Below are 23,960 nucleotides of genomic sequence, written 5' to 3'. Positions count from 1 at the left end.
TGGCTGGTTTCCAAAGTCTTGTAACGACACAAGGGCTTGTGGATGAATGGAGGTAGCTCAGGGGGTTTATTTGGCCCAATTGCGATGGATCGCCCCTCTGTAGAGAGGAGTCTAAGCCGTGGCCGACGTCATCCTTGTCTGGGTTGGTGTTTTCACTATTTAGGGAAGTCGCAATTTAGAGATGTATAGGTTCTTGGCATGGTAAAGCTGACGTTTACCCTCGAACTCGACGGAAGTTGTTTGGTAACATGCTTGTTTGTATTCGCTCGTCGTTTCCGTGTCCTAGACTCCTGATACTGCATACGAGTGTGATCTAAATCTAGCCCAACGGCGTAGTAACTCTGAAACATGAGCTATTAAGATGGAGGCGATAGATTTTGTCAACACTGGTCGCCATTCAGGACGAAATCAGGAGTCAGGGCAAAGGCCTGTGGAACGTCAATTTCGAAAAGCGACCGTTGAAGCACAGTGGGCTTGCTAATTAGTACCCAAGGCGCAAAAAATACAACCATGGGAATGGGTCAGAGAAGCCAGGATTTTGAAGCAGCGTGGGTGAGCCTCATACACCTGGAAAGAGTGGGGATAGTATGATGAAGAACCATACGTGGACATTGCGCTTGAGACTAAAGTAAAGGAAAAGTCGTGCGTGTCGCCGACGGAGGAGCTTCTCTTAAGACTCGAGCCTAAGGCACAAAAAGGCCTCCCCGCGCATCAATAATATTCTGTGTTTGTTAGTGCATATCGAAGTTGGGAGGTGTGGTGATGCAGGATGTTCATCTTTCTTCGGCAAATGTCTTCGCATCATCGACCGCAGCCCGTGCGATCTTCTTTAGAAGAGTCTTAGAATCAGCCTCTCGAAATTTCTCCCAACGACCTAAGCCCTCGCCCGCTTCAAAGGAAAGGGTATCGTAACCCTGCTTAATGACATTACTGACCTCCCTTGGACTGAGGTTCTTGCTTCTCATTTTCCCTTTTTCGGTGCCCTCAAGGAGGCCATGGTAGTGAGATGATACGTTTATCAGCGTGTCAATGGAGCTGGACCCCGGCTGACGGGATAACCCAAATGCATCTCGAAATTTCACCAGAATATCTCCTGTTTCAACAAGTTTGTAGAACAGATCGTCGTAGGATGCCGGATCTGGCAAAAAGTTTTCTCCGCTTGAAAGGGCAAACGCTAGCAGATTGACTAGATGATCAACCATCGCTGATGACCCAGGGAGAGGCCGGACATCATTGGCATAAGTTGACAGGAAACGGAAAAAGGAGAGGAGGGTTCTCCAAAGCTCCGACCAGTGGTACACTTCTCCGGTCAGCGCGCCGATATCGTTCATCAAGCAGGTTGCTTACCCATGCGGATCTTGACCCTACTCAAGTACGACAATACACGTAAGAGGACGCCAAGGCAAAGCCTAGCCATCTTAGCAATCCACGTCAACGACTCGACCAACGACACTCACATGTAGAAGTCCACATCTAGTCGCCTCCGTAAGTTGTGATTGATGCCATCGATCATAAGATCAACAATAATGGCGCTTGCGACGCGGTCGCCTTTTGCAAGGGGCAGGAATGGTTGCCTCTGCCGACAGAGCCGCACTGATATCTTGCTGTCGTCGCTGCACAGTCGCTTGATAAGTATTTGGTCTTCTACAAGAATTTGCAGGACGAAGAGGCTCAAATACGCATACAACGACGACCTGTGAGAGCGATGTGCATGCTGAAAGAGGTAAGAGGTTAAAGATAGGAACGCAGCTAGCGGTGAAGCCTCGCCCTTCTCCTTAGCGGGAAGTGTTACAAGGTTGAAGCAGAACAACTTATTCGCGTTTACGAAGTCGTAGGTGGAGAGAAGAGCACCTATCTCTGGTCTAGGGCTGCACGCGTGTGAGCGAGGCCTACTTGCCTGGGACATGGGCTTACAGAGCGGCGAACAAAGGCTTGGTCTCGTCAGCAGCTGGTGCCGGGGTCGAAGGCCTTGAGCCGGGAGCTAGGACGCCCAGGCCAATGTAATTGAGGGTTGACCCTAACGTCCACCCCTCGGGCATGTCGTCCTGGATTGCTACGTACGCATCCCGCATCGTACAGCACGTGGACCCAAAGCACGCGATCATCTTCTGTATTATGCCATCATTCACGAAGTCGTCGAGCCGCAGTCGGTACGGGTTCTGGAACTCAAATTTATTGTAGTTCACCAATAGGCCCAGCAGGTAAAAGGCAGGCAAGACCTGGGCGCTGTCCTCGCAATCTTGGGTGTACTGGGGTAATGAGCAAGCGCTGGCAGGAGCGGAAGGGATCACGTCATACCTTCATCAGCGAAGGGAACAGGTCTCGATGGGTAAAGTACGAAGGGATTCCTGTGTGGAAGGCCGCGGCCGTCACGGAGAGCGCCGTACGCACCGCCTTGAGTCGCAGCGCAGGGCTTCGGCCGTTGCGGATCACGGCGTCGAGAGTCGCAACAAAGTCGGACAGCACCGAATCGGCGTTGTGCAGACCTGCGAGCACCGAGATGATGTCGGAGCTGGGGTTCGTGTATCTCTTGCTAAGGGCGGCATCTAGGAACACGGTCAAGGTCTGGCCAGTAAGCCAGCGGAAGAGCAGTGGTTTTGAGGAGGTAGCTCACGTCGAGGGCGATCTCGTCCGAGGGCGTCGTGGCCTGCTTCACGCGGAGGATGGCGCCCAGGAATAGCTGCTGCGAATGCGCCTGCAATTGCAACATGTCGTCAGGGCCCAGCCCATCGAGGAGGCGCCTCAATCCTGCGCCGTCTGGGCGATGGAGGAAGAACTCTTCCCAGAAGCCCTCAGACAGGTCGTATTCGTCGTCCAGCAGGGTCTCGTACAGATGGACAATCTTTGGCTGGAACGAGTCCGGCCGCGAGACCTGTGTGAGCGGTGACGGCTCCATATCGAGGACTTATGGGTTACACTCGCCGTTGGCGGGGCTTGTTTGATGGGAGCGTGAATGTGGGATATCTACCTGGGTAACAATGTGCACGGAGCCAGAAGACCTGCTGCCATCTGCATCAAGCTCTCCGGGCCGACCTCGGAATTGGAGGTGGGTATGACATAACCCGTGGACCTTTCACCCGCACGTGCGCGAACCTGGGCAGAGTACGTACCTCAACATGACAAACGCTGCCTCCCTCACGACGAGGCGTGTTCTCCTGGTTGGCATCTCCGGCCCGTCCTCCTCTGGGAAGACAACCTTGTCTCGCCTACTCCGCGACATCTTCCCCTCTACTTTCATTCTCCATCTCGACGACTTCTACCTTACAGACACCGACATCCCAGTCAGAGATGGCATTCAAGACTGGGATTGCATTGAGTCTCTGAATCTGCATCATCTCCACGATGCTCTCTCCTTCATCAAAACCCATGGGAACTCACCACCAAGTCTCATCTCAAAAGAAGATCAAAACTCTGTCGGAGACCACGGAGTGGAACCAGCCGTGATTGAACAATTGAAGCAGCACGTCCAGACGCTACTGGAGAAGTCTAGGTGGAACACTCCGATCGCTATCGTGGACGGTTTCCTGCTTTTCTCCGAGTCCATGGCTGACATCAGGCAAATGTTCGACCTTAAGCTTTTCCTGCGAACCTCCTACGAAACTGCGAGGGGGAGAAGGGAAGCCAGGAGTGGCTATGTGACTCTAGAAGGCTTTTGGGAAGACCCCCCGGGCTACGTGGACCGCATTGTGTGGCCAAATTATGTCAAGGACCACGCATTTCTTTTCCAAGGAAACGATGTTCACGCTGAGTTGAATGAAAGTGTGTGCCGTGACATCGGAATCAATGGAATGCCACGCAATGCTGAAGAGAGCATGACGGATTGTCTGACTTGGGCAGTTCAGATCCTGGAGAGTATCATCCAGCAAACTTCACCCTTGGGGAACGAAATAGATTAGCGTCTCGAAGGTCCCAATGGCACACTAAACCTTGCAAGTGCGCACCCGCGTACTCCGCGGTAAGTTAGATTAGCTAGCTACTGCCCTCGTACAAAGAGGGTGAGGCAAGAAACCATATCTGTAATGCGGAAGACTACCCAGAACCGACTCCGTGCATAGCCCGTAAAGCCTGAAAGAGAGAAGTAGACATCTAATACCTTGAGACTTGTAATATCCCCATGACCATAGAGAAATACGAACCAACCCAGGCCCCGTCCTGAACAGGGATGAGAGTAATGTTATCCGGGTTCCGATCACGAATAATTGTGGCCACAAAGTGTTACCAAAGCAAGAAGGGGTAGGAAATCCTCATGTGAGATCTAGAGGCGAGCTCGCGTCTACACGCTGGACTTGACTTTGTCGATATATGCCTGGCCCGGACTCTCATACGTTGAAGCGAAGAAGGTATTGACTTGAGGTTCCTTCGAAAGCCAGGTCAGCATACCCACTAGTTCTTCCTTTAGGCGGTTGACTGATTGACTGTCCATGTTGGTTTGTGCGATGAGCTCGGGCATGGATACTATTGAGATTAGATAACTTTGCAATTTTGTTTCAAGTGAGTGCGGGGCACGCGTACCGAAAAGCCTGAGAAGGTGTTCACCGCCGTAGATATCCGCGAGGGTCTTTCCAGCCAGATCTGAGGTACCGCTTTCCATCCGCGTATGGATGTCGAAGAATTGCTCACGCTCGAAGCGATACAGAAGGAGTCGTCCAAGGCTCTTGTTAAAGTATTCCTTAAGGCCAGCTATAACTTCTTCGAGAATGTCGGCCTCTGCGCTGCCCCGTCTACGTCGAGGTTTCTCGTAGTCAAAATACTCATCCAGGATTAGGCCAGCTGGCTTGCTGGATGGCAGTTGTACCAGCTGCAATTGTTTCGTGACATTCTCCCAGTCATCCACCAGGAGGCTCTTCAGCCGGTCAGGCATGTAGATCCTGACGGCACGGCGGGTCTGGAAGGCTTCCTCCTGTGGAATTGTAAGTGGGAAACGGAAGCTGGTCATTTCGTTACAAACAAGGGTGAGGGCGAAAGATAAGAAAGGTAATAGGGAAGAAGCGGAGCGGGCGTACTTTCTCAAGATCTTGATCCCTGTACCTCTTCTGCCCACGAGGGCCAGCAGCGGTGACGGACATCTGTCGTTCCTCACTACCCCGAGCTGAGCCCTGGGGCTTCTTCTTTCCCGCGGCAGGGGGTGCTTTGGCGGCACGTTGAGCGGCAAGCACTTCGTGCCTGAGATTGTTCGCCAGCTCACGGTTTTCTTGGGTGAGCTTACGAAGACGGTCTTCTGGTACCCAATCATCCCATCTACATTCGTCAGATAGGCATTCAAACAGTGAGGAAAATTTATTACTATAGTTGAATATGGAAAGCGGGGATGGGTTTCAGTGCGCAGAAGTGTCAGGTGCAGAAGTGGTGGAGAAGTGAAGAGGTATCAAAACAAGCTGAGCATAGTCCACCTAACTCGTAGAGGACATGAGGAACTGGAGGATAAATCAAGAAGCGAATGGAACGTACGTGTTCTTCCAGCCCTTGTAGTGCACTTTATACTGGAAGCCGCTCTTCTTGTCATCTGGGTCAATGGGCTTGAGATCAATGACCTTAGCATCGTAGAGCAGCTCATGGTGGAAACACAGGGCTTTCTCATCTTTTTTGAACTGAGGGTCTGGGGCAAGAGCGGGCGCCATGACGGATGCGGGCAGAACAAGGAGAAGAAAATGATGGGTTTGATGGAAAGGAAGAGGAAGAGCTGAGTGGCACAATGGCCACAACCTTGCAACTCCTGAATTACGTTTAGTAGAAGGCTCTTCCGGAGAATAAGGGCAGAGACAGGATGAACAAGACGCAGTGACGACGTTTATACAGCTCGAAGAACGGACAAGAAGTGGCGATAGGGTGGTGGTGTGCGAGGTCCTAGGTTGAGGTTTGCTTGATGCCGTCCACTCTGCTCACGGGCAGTTGACCACCAGCACGGGCCACTGGCAGACGCGACGCGCTGCCTTGTCATTCACCCACTTCTTTGATGAACATAAACACCCACACGACCGCTCCCACACCCACGACATCCGCCGCCAGCTGCACCAGCTGCTGCAACAATGGCGCCCTCAGAAGGTGCTATCCTCGCTGACTTCCTCCTCGCGCCAGCTCCCCTGCGCAATTTCATGTCGCTAAGCCAATTCACCGACATCTTCCCCGTCGCGCAGCGCTCAAACCCCGCCATCAAGGAGCTCTACCAGGAACTGAATCGTGCCAGGGAGGCGGATATCGCCCATGTGCGCCAGAGCATCAAGAGGGAGGTTAAGGCGTCGGAGCAACTGAAGCGCAGCATTACCCGGGACAGGCAACATGCCGATCGTGCCGCCGTTGCTGGTCTCGACCCTGTTGCGCTGGGCATGGAGGCAGAGGTATGTAGAGCATCGTGGCTTCCTACTGCCCGCATCGTAGCTGATGCCGCCGTAGCTGTCCACCCACAGCCAACGCGGAAAGCCCCACACTCTGCCCTCAATCTGCCCTCTCATCCGAGAAGCCTGCGACAGCGTCGCCGTCCAAGTCACCGACATGGAACTTGAGCTGCAGAAAGTGCGAGCAGAAGTCAGGGACGCCATTGGTGGGTTGAGTGATCTCCGATACGGCCACTTCCCCCGGTCTCCAGGCACCGACGACGAACTGGGAGACGAGCTTCTTGCTACGCTCAAGAGGCTCGAATCTGCCTGTGCTGAATCTGCCGTCTGAATTAGACCATCCTTACTTTCCTAGCCGAAGTTGTCGTCTTAAGACTTAAAGACCCGCAATCAGCGAGCGCTTCCCGAGGCGGAAGTAGTTAGGAACGCAGAGTGCAGAGAGAGCTCAGAGGATTTCATCCCAGGACCTCACTACCGACCACCCGGGGCCTGTTCTCCCAAAGCGGTCTTTCAAGGCTCCTGCTAGTCGATAGATTGCTTGACATGACTGAAAAGGGTTACGTGGAGCCTGGACAGAATAAGTTAAACTGAATGCCATAGCTCGTCTCAAACTCCCTCGGGACATTTCCGTTGCGTCTTAGTCCGCAAGGGCTTTAAGTTCAGCCTTAATGTCGTAATTCCATTTTCCTAATGTCGGCTGTCCTTTACATACATCGTCAATGGATTCTGTAATGACGGAATCAATGTGCAAAATCATGTTCCAACTCCAACAAACACTCCCTTTGGAGGCTTCCTGGCATCTCCTTTCTTAGCCTTTCTTCATTCCCACCCGGTTTTATTCCAAGATTGTTCTGGTCTCGCCGCCCCGCGCCGGGAAATCGCACGGCAGTGCCATCAAACCCCGGATTGTGTCTTAAAACCCGGTTTTTCATGGGTGGCATTGACCTGATGGCCATTTAGAGTCGCATATCTCTGTTAGAAGATTCGACGCTGATAGGAGCGACATTTTAAGAAATATCAAACCCAATAACACCTCTCTCTCCCACGTCCCGCATTAGCTCATTTATACTATCTATTGCGGGGTGCTTTGATAATTCTCCACAACACCCCACAACAACTCGTCTCACTAGATCATGAAAATTCCACGCCCACATTGTTGTACCCGCACGACTTTCTCTCGCGATCCGATAGCCGAACCAAGCTAGGATCGGTTCAAAGGCATCGTAATGCAATATACCTCTCGGCTCCTCTCTAACCTTCACCTAGTCTCCAATTAACCTCATCACATTCGCTCTGCTAATCACAAACTCATTCTGCAGAATTAAGAAGCCACGCCATGCCGTGAATAATTGTTGGGTTATACCGTTTACCCTTTGTCGTGGATCATGTCCTCGCATCATATTTCTTTCAACAGGTCTTGATCATGTTCGGTATAAAACCGTGCAACACCCCTCTGGGTGTATCTTCGTCTAGCAAGGCTTCAGATTGCGTCTGTTGAATAGAATCGAAAATTCTGTTAGAAACCATGCGGTCTCTACAGTCTCAGCAGCTTCGCTGCAGGTGCGTGCTCTAACACCAGGAAGCCTTAGTCAGGTCACCCTTCTTAGAGCAGCTACAAAGGCTGGATTCTACATCTGTGCCCAGGAAGTTGGCCGACTCTCTCGGAATTGTCGTCGCAATTCACTACTGCACTGGATCGGCATCTCCATACTTCAGTAGTTCTCCATACAAGACGCTTCCCGAGCAATACACTAACGCACAATAGTGGAGGGGATAGCCAGACAATTGCACAGGTAGTGCAGTGGACCATTGAGTATTACAAGGCGGATAAGATTAAGATCTTCGTGACAGGCTCATCTTCGCGAGCCATGATGACGATATGTTTAGGACACCCCCGAATAACTTGCTGACTTATGAGATCCTAGAACGTCATGGAAGCCACTTATCCTGACGGTTTTGCTCCCAACATCGTTTACTCCAGTGTGCCTACGAGCCACTTCATGTCTTCTTCAGGCGGTGTCGACGCGTGGAGGCACCTGTGCCAACCGCCAATCTACCGCCACAACTCAGAAATGGGCACAGGGCGTGTTCGATATGTACCTCAACTATAACGGAATGAGATCGAAGATGCAGATCTACCAGTGCTCATCGGATAGCACACTAGGACCGAATAACTACAAGGAGACGATGAAGCAATGGACTGATATGTTCCCCTTTTTCTACACCTTCCATTCTGATTTTCTTCAAGTCCAATTTTAAGCTGAATAATGCTGATTGACATGCTTTAGGTGTCTTGAGATACAACTACGACAAGCTGGAGAGCACGAAGAGTAACAGTCCCCAGAGCGGATACACTAGAGTCATCCATGACTCTATGTTGGAATGTATATATATATGCACAGGTGTTGGGCACACTGTACCCATCCGAGGTGCAGACGACATGAAATACCTCGGCCTTGCTTAGACTACAAGGTGAGACGTCAAGCAATATGTAATGTAAATACATACCACTGTGAACATGGATGAGACTGTGCCACACATGGAACATACTGCTGCCAAGTACGGGCTGTATACAACTTCTCACTCACATATATGACAGAAAAGGCTACATTATGAACGTTACGGAGGTAAACCTTGTATTCTCCACTTGGGTATCTCACAATCTGTCCCCCAAAATGCGACTGAACAATAGCCTTACTTCTCCCTCCGAACTCCTCATCTATATAACGCCGTATCTAAACTGCCCACGACACGCTAAGGTCTGCAGAACCGACCTCATTCCCGGAGGTTTAGGATTAGCAGCTTAACTAGGAAACAGCGTTGCGGGGACCCTGAAGAATTAACCTTGGCGGGCGCTCTTGTCGACAGTGCTAAATCCCGAAACCTGCATGTGAGGAGACGTCCGACCTGTGATTGATATACTATAGTAGCTTCTCAGCGTGGATAGGCAGTATTGGCGAGGGCCGAGGTGGGTCCTAGTGTAGATTGGTCATAAGTTGCCTTGCGCGTCAAAGCCAAGAAGCACATATGAATGTGGTTTCTTGTTGTTTTTTGCCTTCAGCCATTTGCGGACTGGGCCAGCTCGGCCGAGAACTGCGTGTTGTCCTGAATTATTTTGTCTAGAAAAGCGGCCGCCTCCATAAGAACACTGCTCTTGCTTAACCCGCCGTTGCGTATCTCAGGGACAAGCTCGTGCAGATCATCAAACCCTCGTTTGATAAGGTTCCGGCGTTTCTGCTCTGAAAGGATATGATTATTTCGTTTTTGCTCCTCTGTCAGATTCTCTCGTTGAGCTTTTTGGCCTGCCGACGAGGGTCGCTTCTTCTTGCCCATGGGCTCGTCGAGCGATGCTTTGCGCCCCTTCCCAGAACGCCCTGGGATACCCTTGCGAGTAGAAATTGGCAGTTTGTCAGGTTTTATAGGGTTTTTCGATTTCCGTCGCTTTTTGGCAGGCCTATCGTCATCCTCATCGGCGTCGGTGGAGTCGTCTTCTGACTGCCCATCTTCGTCAGATTGCAACTCCACCAGACCAATAGGGAAATTCATCGGAGCAACAGGGCTCGATGGTTTGGTGTTGTCAATACTAGGAAGGACTTCTTTGGTAAGGGGTTGGGCATGGCGCAGATCTTGCAGGAGGCGTCGGGTTACCGCATCCTCCGTCTCGTTGGGCGAAGATACAACGAACCCGGTGGGATTAAACGCGTTATCTGTTCCATATGTGTACGATCTCTTTAATAGGGGCCGTTGCCTTTCGAGTTGCGTCATTTCAGCCAAGTGACGATGATGCACTTGGCTGAATTGCGCTGCGATCTGAGCGTCAATAGACCCGTTCTCAGAATGATTCGGTAGTAAGGCTGCTAGCTGCTCATTCATCGGGCCATGTGAGGTGGCTACCAAAGGGATGTTGTGGAAGCCGAGACCAGACGGGTCGCTACCCGACGAGGGCAAGCCGTGCATGTCATATGAAGAGCCATTGACATGAGAAGATTGTGCATTGGTGAATAGCGTTGAAGCCGCCTGTAAATCATCCTGGGTATTTGCGAGGTGGTCTGCAGAGAGGGGATCGGGGTTGAAGGGTTGGTCGACATGGAAGCCATGGTGAAGATGGGCTTGGTCTGGGATCGTGGTGGAGACACGGTGGATGGTTGCAGGAGGGACGAAGCCCCAATTAAAGTCATCGGTAAGGTCCTTGCTGGCCGGGTTAGGAGCGAAGGGAGGGGCTTCGGAGAGGAATGGATCTGTGTTGGTGAAAAAATCAACGAGAGACTGATTTTCGTTCTCGCTCAGCAGCGACGGCCCACTGTTAGTGAGGGCAGGCTCTGAGCCTCCGAAGAAGTCGGCTGTGTTGAAGGTATCTAGAGGCACAGTCAGTCACTCGGCCACAGTGTAGGCGGGGGGGCAAGCAGAGGGGGGCCTTCCAAGGTGGGAAGGAGTGCAGAGGGGAGGCAAGAGCGCAAGCTAGAGAGGGAAAGAGTGAGGCGCATACAGCCAAACGGCGGAGGGTCCTTCGAGTCCATGGCTGGCAACCGCGAACGGGCAAGGAGGCCTCTGGCCGAAGCACCCGCCGCCCCCGCAAACGGCAGCGGCGCGAGCGTCTCCAGTTTGTGAGCGTGTGTGTAGTCCTGTTGTCGAGTGGCTCGTGTAGGCAATGGGTCGCGTGAATCATGGTCCGGCGCCCTTGCCAGACACACCGAACCCGCTCCTTGGGACTGTTTGGCCTTGTTGACAGCAGCGAGACGTGAATTAACAGACCGGGAACTCAAGGGTTGGCGGGGTGGACGGAGACAGCACGACGACGAGCAGAGTCTGCCTGTCGTGCGGAATGTGGTAGACCAGGTGTTGCAAACGTTTGTCGAGGAAGGCAGCCGTAGTAGTCCAAGTGTAGATGTGTACACCGCGACGCTGCGTTATGACGGCACCGCAATACTTGGGCCTGGTGGAGTTGATGGGATATTGAAGCTGAAAGGGCCTCAGTTCCTGTTGAGATGGTGGATCTCCATCACATGCCAAACCTTGTCTGCTTGCCACCCCCGGCATACCGAACACGTGCCGAGCGTTCGGATGGGCCTTCTCAGTTGCGTCAACAGGCCAGCCGCCAAGGGTTTAACCCGCGACGCGTTCATTCACTTCCCCACATGTCTATTTCAACCTCAAACCGTTTCAAACGTCTTTCCCACTTGTCTATTTCATTCCTCGCCGCGTTTCCTTTTCCAGTCTCTCCCAATTGTTATTATTTACGCATTCTTTCACGCAGCCCCTCCGGCCGGTGTGAACCGCCCCTCACCCCCTTTCATCTCTGTGTGTCCCCCAGTGTTGAGCAAAAGGGCAGCTGCTCCGGCCGTGCTGATCAGGCCCACGGTATATCCGTCTATCCCTGGCGTGCAGCCCTTCTCCAATTCGCAACCCCTACGGCGAAACTTCCCCTCCAAACTGATCCTCAAATTACCCGCCCCCTGTGCTCAACCTCGGCTCCACCGGTAAGGCCGGTTTGCAAGCTCCCTTCTCCAACTTTCTGTCAGGTGACGTCCTGCAGCTTCCTGCGCCTGTCACAGGATGCTGACGGAGAGGACTTGATCTGCTAGAGCTACTGCAAGAAACGGGGAGAGACTCGGGAGGATGTATGTTTCTGTTTTAGACTCTGTCATATGTGTCTTTTATGCCAACATTCAGCAGTTTTTCGGACGTGTTGATCGCATTATGAGAATAATGGCAAAGAAACCCAGCCGAATAGCGCTACACTTGCGCCTTACTCGGCCGTACGTTCCGCTCCTCTCAGTTATCCTTCCGAATATCGTCAAATTTCCCTCGTTCCTAGTGTTACCACCTGTAGTGGTTGCATCAGGAGCAATTCAACGCTAACGCCGACTTTCCAACAGCCTCGCCACAGCCTACATGCTAGGCCTTCTATCGAGCACAGGCCCGCGCCTGATACATATTCTCTTCTTACTTGGAAAGGGAAAATTGGGCATTAGAGCAGCGTGGATGCAAGTAAGTGAACGGAGGTGCCATTTTCATGCATCCTCTATTATCGCGAGGCTAACGGCGTATTCGATCAGTTCACTACCATCCTGCGACAAGCGGTAGCTCCACATCGATTTCCTACCTTTTGTGGTGTTCTAATCGGCGGCTCTACCTTGCTCCAGATTCCTATTAAGAACCTAATACTGTTTTTACGTTATAGTTTACGATCCCCGTCAAGATCGATTGATTTCATACCCACCCGACAAGCGGCGCAGTTCATTGCAGCCATTGTATCGGCAGCAGTCTCGTTCCACTTGCTGAACACTGCTCCAACCAAGCCCTCTATGCCTAGTGGAACTGAGCTCGCCCAACCTTCGACTCATCTAGAACCATGCGAACCAGGCCCTTTTGATGAACCACCGGAAATATACTCCCAAGATATTGACCATACTACTCTCCAGGCAAGGTCGCTCTCGAGAACTGATCTCGCTGGAAGAACGATGGATCTCACACTTTTTTCAATAATACGTGCCTTGGACATAATAGTAAGTCGTGCGTGGAGGGCCACACCATTCTCTAAAGATTCTTCAAGGCTTCGCTTCATCTCCTGGAGTTCTCCTTCCCTTCTCTTCTGTTTCTCCGCTGCTACTATTATGCATGCGTGGTTTTACAGCCCGTCTCGACTACCACAGACCTTCGATCGCTGGATCTCCGCAGCTGCGGAACTTGATCACCGCTTATTGCTCGCACTCCGGCATGCTCGGTACGGCACGTGGATTTACGGGAAAGACACGGGCATGGCGCCTCTGCTCGGTTCCATGTGTCGGGACTATGGTTTCTCGGAAGATTGGGGGAACCCTGCCCTAACTATTCCAGTCCCATGTGAGCTCGTTCATATGGGTCGAGGTGGTAAAAGCTGCGAGAAGCATGCCTTTCTCCGATTCTGTCGAAGTTGGGCATTTGCAGCTAAAATGTACGCCCCGTTGCAATTCCTTGTTCTAGTGCGAAGCGCGAGAGCTCGAAGTCGACACGGTAACCGATCTGGACTTACATGGGATGCATTACTCCGTGCAACTATCGATATGGCACGTAGCTCTGCCTTCCTAGGAGCCTTTATCGCTTTTTTCTATTACGGAGTCTGCCTTAGCCGGACACGTCTTGGGCCTAAGGTGTTTTCTTCGTCAACAATCAGTCCCCAAATGTGGGACTCGGGCCTGTGTGTTCTATCTGGCTGTCTTCTCTGCGGTCCAAGCATACTCATTGAGCAATCGAGAAAACGATTGGAAATTCTGTTTTTCGTCTTACCCCGAGCCGCCGCGACATGGTTTCCACGACGGTACCTGCCGGAGCATAGATGGAAAGAGCACCTTGCATTTACGATCAGTGCTGCTGTTGTCCTCACCACAGCTCAAGGACATCCGAAGCGTGTTCGTGGTGTGCTTGGGAATGTTTTGCATGGCGTCCTGAAGATAGAATGACAAGATCTCGCGGGCAACGGGGCGGAAGAAAATCGAGTTGATATTGGTAGACTGATGGGATTCTTAACTTATTTGCAGGATCCTATAGAATGCATAATAGACTCTAAGACCAATCCATAGATCGTCGCTAACATTATAAATAGGTGCTCCGGGTAGGTCCTATCGTACGCTTCGAAGTAGCTAGATGAAGCAAGCACAACAATTCGCCTTTTACTTCAAACGTCCTAGTGCTCGTTATCATGTACAGTGCAATGAGAAATCATATCAACCCACAATATCATCCCGTCCCGTCATACACTCGATCCCACAGCGGGCTCTTGTTTCGTTGCTGCTTTACACCGCAGTTCCGAAGTGGCCATTCCATCTTCGAGGGCTTAGAATCCGGGTATCTTGACAAACTCGTATTACCACCATACAGGCCATTCTCGATGTCCATATATCCATTGTGAAATTCGGGACCATAGTCTTCGACGTAGCTGTAGTCATTGCTGAACGGGTCCTTAGGGTTATGCTCCTGAACGGACGACCTAATAAATCCGGTGCTGTTTCGCAAGCGGGGAGGATCGTGTCCATTAACGGACGGACTCTGTGCAATTCCCCCTTCCATGGGAGACGCCGTGGTGGTAGCACCTTTTGCAAAGCGAGGCGGACTGTATCGAGTTACGGTGATCCCACTCATCGTTTGCTGAAGTAAACTCTGGGAAGCAAGCTCTGCTACCGGGGTTTGACCGCTCGAGCTTGGTAAAGGCTTCCTCTTCACTTGCTGGGCAATTGGAATTGGTGTGTTGGTCACACTCTGCCGTTTCGGGCTTCGGTGCGGCAGAACAGGTGGTTCTACCTCATCTGGCTCCGAGACCTCAGTGACCGACTGAAGGCTCGTATAACTTGTTCTTCTGCCTCTTGCCCTGTTCGACGAGTGCGTGTAGTAAACGGCTGGTGCCATGATCGCCTCTGACGCGCTGGGGAACCCATAGTCATTGGTTGAACAGTTATCCCGTCGATGTAAGGGATGCTGCTGTTCTAAGCTTTCGTAAGATTTCTCCTGGAAAGCGAATCGAGGAATAAAGCCTGGAGAAGAAGGCGGTACGGATCCCTCTTGGCTCCGTCGTCGGCGACGGAGAAGACAACACCCACACGCAAGAACGGCAATTGCAGCTACGGCCAGCGGTACCCCGACGCCAAGGCCAATCTTCAGCTGTTTCGAGAGACCGGAATCATCAGGAGAGGATGTTGGCGAAGAGGTGGAGGAGACAGATGAGCTAGTCGGTGCAGCAATTGGAATACCTATTGAATCCATGGAAACCGTAATGATAGATGTAACAAGCGTTACCGAGCTAGACAACGGGGCTGGGGTTGTCGCGCTCGACCGGGAAGGCCGACGTGTCTCCGCTGGCTTGCTTGACTCTTGTTTCGGGGCTGAAGGACCAGTAGCCGATCTGGTGGTAGAAGCAGTTGCAGAAGGAACAGCTGTCTTCGGCCCGAATTCCTGCACCAAGTAACTCTGGATATCTGGCGGCAGGGAGGTAAACCAAGATGGCTTCTTATCATCCAGAAACTCTTCCCATAGAATGCTAGAGACGGCGGCCACATTTGTGGCTGCAATCTCACGGAGCGATTCGGGTATTGCTGTAAGAAGGACCTTGGCGAGAGATACACTAGAGGTCTCTAATTAGCAGCATACTTTTGGATCCGATCTTTGGGTGTAACTCACGCATCCGGCCCGTCCCTCTTGATCGCCTCAACCTCTCGAGCTTTCGGTCCCAGAGTTACAGCAGGCATCGACTCATCCAATACCGCACAACTCACACAAGTAATCAGTACCAACCATGTAAACGAACGCATGATGGGTAATCAAACGAATGTAGGACAATCAACAAAGGAAAAGAAGTATGGTTCTAGATGGATAATTCCACTGTCGTCTGATTTCAGTTAACCATGGTTTGTGCACCGGCGCTGCCTCACTCCTGGAGGTGGCCAAACCTCGCCTTTTAATTCCAACTGCCACCCTAACTGATCGCCATGACATTCCGCCACACACCACTACCATGATTCCAGGAACCGCATCAGCGTATTGCGACGATCAGGGTCGCCAGCTTGCAAGGGTTGTTGCCACATGCTTGGTGATGGGTATTCTGAACATCGTAGCAAATGAGAGTGGGGAACGGGATGGGATTTTCGTCATCGTTCTCGATTACACAGAGGCGGTTGGTTAGAGGGATGGATGTGGCGAATGTCATTGTGGCTGTGCTGGCTTCGCTTGCTCGAACCGAGGAGTGCCGAAACGGTAATGCTTTCGTCGGTTGTTGGGGGTTGAATGACAGTGACATCAGGTAAAGTGGCCCCGCATGTAGAGGGTCCAAATATAGCTTTTCTGTGAATATTCAACAGCTTTTGGTGCGTGTGCAAAGGTTGAACGAGAGTTCCAGTGAGCGTTCGTCTTCAGTGGCACATGCTTGGATCAAGGGTTTCGGTTGATGTACAATTGTGTCTTTTCAACATGGTCTTCACGGTCTACAAAGATTCGAAATGGCCCAGGTGTTTCTCGGATACGGTATGACTGTGAGCCCTTTCCTACCATAACTTTACTATTGGTACATCGTCACCATCCCCACAGTTTCCCACTTTATCACGATACAGGACTTCCGGTAGCCCTAACCCCCTCCTTAGGAATGTTGATTCTCATGGCCTCATCCCTCACTTTCGCCGGCCCCCGCTGCTGGTCCTTGGGTCCTTTATTATTCCAGCCCGGGCCTCGCCTTCCTGCATTTGCTCCCGGACCGGACGGTTTCTTAACCTTCGTAGGGTAATCACAGCGTCCATACACATTACAATATCCGGTCTTGCACTTGTTGGAGGACTTGCACTTCATCCCCAGACAGCCCTCAGTGCACGGTTTGCAAAGCCCCCAGTCACAAAATTCGTCCGCAGAGCAGTCGCCCGGCCTATGACATGGGCTGCCCCGACATGTCTGCTTCGAGGGATCGCACAGTGTGCAGATCGGGCGCATGTTGAAGGGAGAGGAAATATCCAAATGGCACTGTCCGGTAATGTGGCCCTCAACCATGTGCTTCCTCGGATCGGAAGGCTGGATGCTAGGTCGAGCAACGCACTTCTGACATGTGCCATCTTCGCAAACAAGGTGTTCCTGGCATACAGTCTTACTATTGCAATTTGCACCCACCGAACCAGGCTGGGTTTCTGCAGGCTTCTGACACACGGAGTTCTTGCAAATTAGGTCTGGCGAGCAGCCGTCGGCCGCGTCGCACAACCAGCCTAGGCACCCGAAGGTGCAGGAGCTTTGCTCTGGGACGAAGGGGTTTAGCGGAAGTACTGTGAGATTAGAGAGTCCCGATGCAGGGGGAGGCAGATAGGGGCTCCAATCAAAGTTGCTGCGAGCGCGGTAGGCGCTTTGAAGGATGGATGCGAGGGCGCCAACGGCGAAATTGTGGGCGCGGAGAATGCTTACGCGGGAGCTGGTGCCTTCATCTTCGGTTGAAGCTGTGGAATACATCTGTACATATTGATTAGCGTCTAGTGGTTTTGTAGACTTTCGGTGGAGTTTACCCAGGGAATCCCGCGGTAATTGAGTGCATTTCCTTGGTCCCAGATTGCTGACTTCTTGTACACCAGGCCGTTGTCAGTGTTCATGTATGCCATCTCTTCAACAAGAAGAAGCTTCTTCCCCAGTGCGCGAGAAGTCAGCGTGTTCCCCGGTAGAAACATGTTTGCCCACGCAGTTCCTGCTGTCGCATCATTGCTAGCCGAGTAGTAACCATGGATTCCAATGACATCAACCGCCTTACAATCAAAGGCCGAGTCAGGGAAGTTTTCAGTTCCAGTTGGGCTTTGTGGGCTAGAGATTCCGCCTGTGATGACGGCAATGTTATTGTCACCAAGGCCAATGGTTTCCTTAAGATGTGTTGCGATGTCACAGAGCCATGGCTCCCCGGCAACAATGGGCCAGATACCAGACCAAGGCTGGTTTTGAAGGTCAACTCCCTAGGATAAAGATTAGTGCTAGTGGTAATAAGGATAGAGAGTCATGTGACGAACCATGATGACTTCCTTCAATGTGCCCCATGAGGCGCCCTGGAAGTTTTTAGATTTGTAGTCGCTAAACAAGTGCGTCAAGCGGTGCTTGTATATTTCCCGGACTACATTATGTTAGCAAGGCGCGGTGATTTCTCTAGAAAATTATACTCACTTTCGAGGTTGCTGTAGAAATCCAAGAACGCAGAGTCAACTTTCTTGCAGTATGCATCGCATGGAATGTTGTTCGAACCCCGCAGGGCATGTGCATCATGCGGTGCAATAATAACTTTGACCTTGCCTGCTTATTGTTAACAACTGAACATAATTGAGACAGTACACAAACACACCATTGGATATTCGATGAATAGCAGCTAAGGTGTCGTCAAATTGGTCAAGAAGAGATTGATCGAAGATCCCAAGTTCCTTTTCGAGCTACAAAATGTCAATGGGAGATGGCCCGCGAAAGCAGAATGGCTCATACATCTGGGTGTGTCTCATCTCCTCGGACTGCGCTACTATTAGCCACCAACAAGTTTGCGGGTGATGTCGATGGGCACTGACTGAACAACCGAATCACCCTCGCATGTGCCCTCACAAGGGCCCGAATTACCTCATCCCTTTCCGCCTGCTCCAAAAACTGCAGACCTGGATAATTGACGCCAGCAAAGGAATGATGGTCAGCTTTAATTCGAAGACTGGCAGCCGCATACTTCGTTAACGAGACGACAGAAATCAACGACACGAGGATGTTAAGAAAATACATGATGATCTGAAGTTCAAAGACAACGACGGATAGCGCACATAATCGTGCACACAATCGTCCTAGAAGACGTGGATATAAGGGCTTGGAGATGTCATTTGGACACGTGTAGTTGGTGGATCTATAGCCAAGTATACCTAATGGAGTGAAGTGAGGAACTTGGGTTCATGTTTGAGAGATTGAGGCTGTTCATGTATATTAATTGCGGCGCGCTATCTGGCCAATCTCATCGTCCACAGGGACCAGCATCATTTTGTCTTCTGGGAGCGCAAAGACTGTGCACAGTTACGTCTCTTGCCACTATGAAGAAAGCGCGAGCATTTGAATACTCAATGGATGCATTGGGGCCGTCTTTCACAGAGATTTTTCTGATCGCGGAGGAGCTGCGTAAAGGGCTGGGTAAATGCTCGGCGAGGCGGACCGGAAGCAGATGATTGGCTTAAAATCCGAAGCATGGTCAAAAGCGGTCTAGTAGCGCCTCTCCATTGACGATAACTGTAGCGAAAGGTACATCGTCTCGTCCTAGCACAGGATGCGTGTGACAGGTGTAATAGAGCATGAAATATCAAAGAAGATATCCTTGTTTGAAGGACTTCTCTCGAGGGAAGCCGGGGATCTTAGGCCCGTGCTTTTTCGTCTTCGATGTCTGCAAAGCCCTTCAAGTCCCCATCGAAGCCACCCTTTGAGAGCGTTCGGCTCAGACCTCAGCGAGGGACAAGTCGAATCCAAGGCTTCTTCCAGGTGTGAGAGCCTAGCTGGGCTACTGATCCCAGACATTGTCCACGATCACCGCGATGTCCTCACCGCGATGCCCTCACCGTCCTGCCCACACCCCATCTCCTCTTCCAAACCCAGCTAGGCTCAATGCTCCCTTGCCTTCGTTGACCGGACGCTTCGCAACCTTGCCCTGTGCCTTGACTCCCTCGACTACTTTATCCAATTGCGTCTCGATGACGACCCCGCCGACGATCAGCTCGCCGAGGGTGGCGTGTAGTGTCTCGAAGTTGAAGATGAGGTCCAACTCACATACATTCTCAAATAGACGGTCCAGAGCTTCGACGAAGACTTGGATCAGGTCCAGCAGGGCGAGCGGCGATTCGGTCGAGGTTGAGATTATGATGAAGTACAGCGTGGCATAGTGGCGGTATGTGACGAGCGACGGAGTGTCGTTGTGGGGGGTGGTCGGGGTGGAAGACTTGCTGCTGCTGGCCAGGAGGGGGGGTAGGGGAAGGAAGTTGCATGAGGAATTGGGGCGGTTGGCGACGAGGGTGAAGATCTCGGATATCAGCCGCTGCTGCACACTGGTATCTAGCTGGGTGTAGAACTTTGTGAGGCGCGGCTGCCCGGCGTTGTTGAAGACAAGCACAGCGTTGATCATGGTAGTGTGGTGTTGTTGCAGCTGCCGTGGCCCACAACACCCCATGCATGCACGGTGAGGGTGAATAGCGGGGAGGGGGGGGGGCTTTGAGTGGCCCAAGCGCAAGCTCCTCAATCCAAGCCTCAAGGGTGCCATCACGTCCCGAGCGCTTCCCCGTCATAGACCTTTCCCCATCGCATCCGCCATTTCCACCACCGCAGCGGGAACAATGAAGCCACTCACTCGCCTGGGCAATGCGACCCTCCGCCGGCCATTCCGCGCCGTCGCCAATCCGGCACGCTTCACCTCTAGAGGCCGAGGTGTGTCACGGCCAAGTGTCGCTCCAAGAGCGGCTTTCCGAGCATTTCACGCCTCAGTGCGCTTCTCTGGCATCATGCCCGACGCGGAGAACCCAGCCCCCAAGGAAAGCGAGCCGTCAGAGCGCATCACCGCCCCGACCGACATCACGACTTCCGAATACAATCAGCGGGCAGATGAGTATCTGGACGAGCTGGTGAGTCGGTTGGAGGCGGAGCAAGAGAAGCGGCAGGATCTTGAGGTCGAGTATTCAGTAAGCTCGCCCCGGGGCATCTGGGACATGGACAAGACTGCTAACTAGCTGCAAAGGCCGGCGTGCTCGAAGTGTCGATTCAATCCAAGGGTACATATGTCCTCAACAAGCAACCCCCCAACAAGCAAATCTGGCTCAGCTCGCCCTTGTCGGGCCCAAAGCGGTTCGATTGGGTAGTCACAGGGGAGTCGATGAACGAGAAGGAGGGCAGCGGGATGGGCGACTGGGTTTATCTCCGCGACGGCACGTCTCTGACTGAGCTGGTGCGGAAGGAGCTGGGTGTGCAGCTGGGAGTAGACGGCGATGTACCGAGCTGACGGCCGAGTTCATAGTGCAGCTATGTCGGGAAAATTGCTTCTACCCTAATGTATCCAGAACGCCAACAAAATGCAGATGTGATAGCCCACGCTCCCGCACACACGGCCATCTATGCGGAGATGGCAACGGACTGGACCGAGTCGGCCTGCTCGACGGGGAGGTCGGACTGTGCATGTGCAAGTCATGTGAGCAGGCGGCCTTGGAGGCGAGCACGGGATACAGGGGCACTTTGTACATACCACGTCGAAGACGATCTTGATCATGAGGCTGCAACTGGGGCAGCGGGCAATGTCAGCGCCGTCGCGCATGTCTGCGATGGAGATTTCGAAGCGGTCGCCACACGGGCACGGGTGGTGGTAGATCTGGAGGATCTCGTCGAAGAAGCAGTCCTCGATCTCGACCTCGTCGTAGATGTTTGCGTCGTCGTAGTCGTCGGCCATAGCGGAAAAGAATTCTTGTGCGGCTGTGAAGCTGGGGGGGGGCCAGGGGGGGGAGGGGCAGCCGGGGCGCTGGCGGGCTTAAGACTTTGCGGGGGGAGGCAGCAGCAGCAGCAGAAGCAGCACGGCAGCACGGGGCAGGAGGCCAAGCCCGCGCTGGAGGCTCGACGTGCATCATGTCTCCCCTTGACAGAATGTAGAATCAATTCACCTCGGCCCTCCCTCCAGCATGAACGATGTCGACTCCACCACCACGATCAAGCTCGCCGAGCTGCTGCGCCATCCCGAGGACCTCGACAAACTGCCCGCGCTCAAGGCCGAGTTCTTGCGCAAGAAGGCGGCCGTCGACGGGCAGTTGCGCCATGGCCTCAAGGACCAGCTCGAGGTGACGCAGGCCGGCATGACCAGCATCACCGACGGCCAGCGCACTGTCAACCTCATCAAGGACGAGATGATGAAGATCGACAAGCTGTGCGCCGAGGCCCAGAACATGATCCATGACTTCCCGCACATCAACTTGGTCGCCCAGACCCACCGCAACTTCGAGCAGGTCGAGAAGATGAAGCGCGACATCGACACCTTCCAGCAGCGCCTCGATAACTTGGAGTACCTGCTGGGCCAGGACGACCAGGACCCTGCCAACCAGCCCAACCTGCTGCAGATCCACTATGAGCTGACCACCCTGCGCGAGATCCGCGAGGAGGCCGTGGACCAGATGGAGCGCGCCTCAGATACGTCCACGGAGCTCATCGAGAACCTGCGCCTGGACACCGGCGCCACAGTCCAGGACTACTTCGCGCGCCTCGACGACGTCATCGACTGGTTCGACAACCACGTTGGCGAGGCCTGCATCAACTTGATCGAGCTGGTCCAGGCCGGCAACGAGGGCATGGTGGTGCGTCTCGCCCTGGTCGTCGAGGAGGAGGAGCGCACCGACAAGAAGGTCAAGGCCCTGCAGGCCGCCCAGCGCGAGTACAAGGACCTCGCCTCGCGCCTCAAGTCAATTGCCACGGGCCCGAAGCAGCTGCGCGGCTACAAGGACAAGTTCCTCGCGTCCATCCGCTTCGTCTGCCAGGCCAAGATGGACGCCGCCAACCAGTCCTTCCTCGAGGATCCAGATCGGCTGGAGAAAAGCGTCAAGTGGTACTTCAACAACCTCAACACAGTCAAGCTCGGCATGGAGAACCTCATGCCCAAGAAGTGGAAGATCTTCCGCACCTACTGCAACATATACCACGAGCTCATGCACGACTGGCTACTGGCGCGCATCGAGGATCCCGAACTGCGCCCCCCCCAGATGCTGGCCATCATCAACTGGGTCGACAAGTACTATGCTAAGATGCAGAAGCTGGGCGTGCCCGAGGAAGACCTGTCCCCCCATCTCATCGACAACCGCGGCGCAGAGCTGGTCCGCGAATACCGCCAAGTCATCATCAAGGCTGTCGAGGAATGGATGGACCGCATGGCCGTCACCGACAAGAAGAACTTCCTCGAGCGGGACGAAAATGCTCTCGACACAGACGAGAACGGGTACTTCCGAACGAAGACGCTGGGGGATATGTGGCGCATGCTGCGCGAACAACTCCTCGTCGCCAGCAACAGCGACCGCACCGACGTATCCGAAGGCGTCATCGAAGCCATGTTCCGCGCCCTCTCATCCCGCCAGCGAATGTGGCAGTCGCTCGCTGAAGCCGAGTTGGCCAAATATGCGCTGCCCACCGCCGAGCAGGATGGCATGCAAGCACTACAAGACTGGCTCGTGACTATTGCCAACGACCAAATTGCCTGCATCGATGACGGCGACCAGGAAGTCGACGGCACTGTGTCCTATCTTACATCCTTCGAACGCGACATCACTCCCCTAGTCTCCGCCGCCTACACTCCTAATGTAACCGCCCAAATCGAAACGCTGCGGAATGGGTACATCGATCTGGGGACGACATGCATCAAGATCTTCACGTCGCTGATCTTCTGCGTTGACTTCCGCGCCATCATGTCCGAATTCTTCACCCCAGCATGGTACAGCTCACAACGCATACGCGCTATCGTATCGACATTCCAAGACTACCTTGCTGACTACGACCGCGTTCTCGTTCCCTTACTCCAAGATATCCTCGTGCAAGAACTCGCCGATGAACTCTTGGCTCACTACCTGTCTGCCGTGCGCAATAAAGGCGCAAAGTTTCGTCGATCCGACCCTTTCACCGAGAAAATCAGAGACGATATCTTGACTGTGTTCGGTTTCTTCGAGGCGTATCCCATAGGTCCTGAGATCAAGATTCAGTGGCGTGTCGTCGAGGGGTTTGTCAGCTTGCTAGAGGCGGATAAAGCCAGTGTGCCCGATGTATATGAGCAGTTTAAATTGGCATATTGGGATGTGCAGATTGGATGGGTGGAGGCCGTGTTGAGGTCTCGAGATGATTTCGAGAGGAGCATGTTGAACGCGGTTAAAGCAAGAGCCGCCGAAGTTAATGTTGAAAGGGGGCTGGAGACGATTATGAGCAAAGTGAAATGATGGGATTGAAAAGCGTCTTCTTTGTGGATTGCTGATATTTAGAAATACTGGCGCTTGGCGTTGATGGGTGATAGATGTGAGATTTTGGATCTAGTCCCGCTGCTTGCTTGTATGAATACCCTATTTTCGTGATACGAGCGGTAGATTACCGTTGGCAGAACAATATCAAGAACGTGACCATGGTATCTGAAATCTATTC

The 23,960-nt window shown here is 52.8% G+C and overlaps 13 protein-coding genes across 13 annotated transcripts; 6 read left to right on the top strand and 7 right to left on the bottom strand.

Annotated features, from left to right (window-relative positions):
• Positions 1-773: 773 nt before the first annotated feature.
• BDR25DRAFT_225311 (DUF1741-domain-containing protein) lies at positions 774-2,896 on the bottom strand (the record flags this gene model as incomplete). Its single annotated transcript, XM_033685176.1, has 6 exons — positions 774-1,300; positions 1,348-1,409; positions 1,458-1,868; positions 1,915-2,249; positions 2,299-2,565; positions 2,615-2,896. The coding sequence occupies 6 exons, from the start codon at positions 2,894-2,896 to the stop codon at positions 774-776; spliced, it is 1,884 nt and encodes a 627-aa protein (XP_033547548.1).
• Positions 2,897-3,097: 201 nt separating this feature from the next.
• On the top strand, positions 3,098-4,017 carry BDR25DRAFT_286886 (P-loop containing nucleoside triphosphate hydrolase protein). Its single transcript, XM_033688282.1, has one exon. The coding sequence runs from the start codon at positions 3,117-3,119 to the stop codon at positions 3,894-3,896; it is 780 nt and encodes a 259-aa protein (XP_033547547.1). The 5' UTR covers positions 3,098-3,116; the 3' UTR covers positions 3,897-4,017.
• BDR25DRAFT_303725 (mortality factor 4-like protein-like protein 1) lies at positions 3,948-5,848 on the bottom strand. Its single transcript, XM_033690064.1, has 4 exons — positions 5,449-5,848; positions 5,004-5,238; positions 4,513-4,900; positions 3,948-4,455 (listed from the first exon to the last, which is right to left on the bottom strand). The coding sequence occupies exons 1-4, from the start codon at positions 5,616-5,618 to the stop codon at positions 4,274-4,276; spliced, it is 975 nt and encodes a 324-aa protein (XP_033547546.1). The 5' UTR covers positions 5,619-5,848; the 3' UTR covers positions 3,948-4,273.
• Positions 5,849-5,960: 112 nt separating this feature from the next.
• BDR25DRAFT_261847 (uncharacterized protein) lies at positions 5,961-7,136 on the top strand. Its single transcript, XM_033686726.1, has 2 exons — positions 5,961-6,335; positions 6,391-7,136. The coding sequence occupies exons 1-2, from the start codon at positions 6,027-6,029 to the stop codon at positions 6,661-6,663; spliced, it is 582 nt and encodes a 193-aa protein (XP_033547545.1). The 5' UTR covers positions 5,961-6,026; the 3' UTR covers positions 6,664-7,136.
• Positions 7,137-7,717: 581 nt separating this feature from the next.
• Positions 7,718-8,796, top strand: BDR25DRAFT_325491 (uncharacterized protein; the record flags this gene model as incomplete). The annotated part of the gene is made up of 6 exons (XM_033692222.1): positions 7,718-7,746; positions 7,853-7,968; positions 8,052-8,176; positions 8,258-8,312; positions 8,365-8,539; positions 8,631-8,796. The coding sequence occupies 6 exons, from the start codon at positions 7,718-7,720 to the stop codon at positions 8,794-8,796; spliced, it is 666 nt and encodes a 221-aa protein (XP_033547544.1).
• Positions 8,797-8,981: 185 nt separating this feature from the next.
• Positions 8,982-11,303, bottom strand: BDR25DRAFT_286877 (uncharacterized protein). Its single transcript, XM_033688281.1, has 2 exons — positions 10,819-11,303; positions 8,982-10,687 (listed from the first exon to the last, which is right to left on the bottom strand). The coding sequence occupies exons 1-2, from the start codon at positions 10,847-10,849 to the stop codon at positions 9,390-9,392; spliced, it is 1,329 nt and encodes a 442-aa protein (XP_033547543.1). The 5' UTR covers positions 10,850-11,303; the 3' UTR covers positions 8,982-9,389.
• Positions 11,304-11,894: 591 nt separating this feature from the next.
• BDR25DRAFT_31933 (uncharacterized protein) lies at positions 11,895-13,910 on the top strand. The gene is made up of 4 exons (XM_033691814.1): positions 11,895-11,950; positions 12,006-12,088; positions 12,209-12,320; positions 12,389-13,910. The coding sequence occupies exons 2-4, from the start codon at positions 12,030-12,032 to the stop codon at positions 13,769-13,771; spliced, it is 1,554 nt and encodes a 517-aa protein (XP_033547542.1). The 5' UTR covers positions 11,895-11,950; positions 12,006-12,029; the 3' UTR covers positions 13,772-13,910.
• On the bottom strand, positions 13,910-15,723 carry BDR25DRAFT_31938 (uncharacterized protein). Its single transcript, XM_033691821.1, has 2 exons — positions 15,483-15,723; positions 13,910-15,426 (listed from the first exon to the last, which is right to left on the bottom strand). The coding sequence occupies exons 1-2, from the start codon at positions 15,611-15,613 to the stop codon at positions 14,049-14,051; spliced, it is 1,509 nt and encodes a 502-aa protein (XP_033547541.1). The 5' UTR covers positions 15,614-15,723; the 3' UTR covers positions 13,910-14,048.
• A 674-nt stretch (positions 15,724-16,397) lies between these two features.
• On the bottom strand, positions 16,398-18,672 carry BDR25DRAFT_286871 (uncharacterized protein; the record flags this gene model as incomplete). Its single annotated transcript, XM_033688280.1, has 7 exons — positions 18,365-18,672; positions 18,285-18,310; positions 18,151-18,235; positions 17,976-18,104; positions 17,825-17,925; positions 17,336-17,770; positions 16,398-17,282 (listed from the first exon to the last, which is right to left on the bottom strand). The coding sequence occupies exons 1-7, from the start codon at positions 18,564-18,566 to the stop codon at positions 16,398-16,400; spliced, it is 1,863 nt and encodes a 620-aa protein (XP_033547540.1). The 5' UTR covers positions 18,567-18,672.
• A 237-nt stretch (positions 18,673-18,909) lies between these two features.
• On the bottom strand, positions 18,910-20,481 carry BDR25DRAFT_303720 (uncharacterized protein). The gene has a single exon (XM_033690063.1). The coding sequence runs from the start codon at positions 20,074-20,076 to the stop codon at positions 19,378-19,380; it is 699 nt and encodes a 232-aa protein (XP_033547539.1). The 5' UTR covers positions 20,077-20,481; the 3' UTR covers positions 18,910-19,377.
• BDR25DRAFT_303719 (arabinogalactan endo-1,4-beta-galactosidase) lies at positions 20,094-20,938 on the top strand. Its single transcript, XM_033690062.1, has 2 exons — positions 20,094-20,491; positions 20,548-20,938. The coding sequence occupies exons 1-2, from the start codon at positions 20,150-20,152 to the stop codon at positions 20,806-20,808; spliced, it is 603 nt and encodes a 200-aa protein (XP_033547538.1). The 5' UTR covers positions 20,094-20,149; the 3' UTR covers positions 20,809-20,938.
• On the bottom strand, positions 20,919-21,271 carry BDR25DRAFT_286862 (zf-CSL-domain-containing protein; the record flags this gene model as incomplete). Its single annotated transcript, XM_033688279.1, has 2 exons — positions 21,049-21,271; positions 20,919-20,975 (listed from the first exon to the last, which is right to left on the bottom strand). Exons 1-2 carry the CDS (start codon positions 21,247-21,249, stop codon positions 20,919-20,921), a joined length of 258 nt encoding a protein of 85 aa, XP_033547537.1. The 5' UTR covers positions 21,250-21,271.
• A 113-nt stretch (positions 21,272-21,384) lies between these two features.
• On the top strand, positions 21,385-23,899 carry BDR25DRAFT_286859 (exocyst complex component Sec6). Its single transcript, XM_033688278.1, has one exon. It carries the CDS (start codon positions 21,476-21,478, stop codon positions 23,759-23,761), a length of 2,286 nt encoding a protein of 761 aa, XP_033547536.1. The 5' UTR covers positions 21,385-21,475; the 3' UTR covers positions 23,762-23,899.
• Positions 23,900-23,960: the final 61 nt, after the last annotated feature.

The sequence above is a fragment of the Lindgomyces ingoldianus genome (genome assembly GCF_010093535.1).
Source record: "Lindgomyces ingoldianus strain ATCC 200398 unplaced genomic scaffold BDR25scaffold_16, whole genome shotgun sequence".
NCBI lineage: Eukaryota > Fungi > Ascomycota > Dothideomycetes > Pleosporales > Lindgomycetaceae > Lindgomyces > Lindgomyces ingoldianus.
The sequence above is the reverse complement of the archived record's forward strand: the minus strand, read 5'-3'. Positions and strand labels throughout refer to the sequence as shown.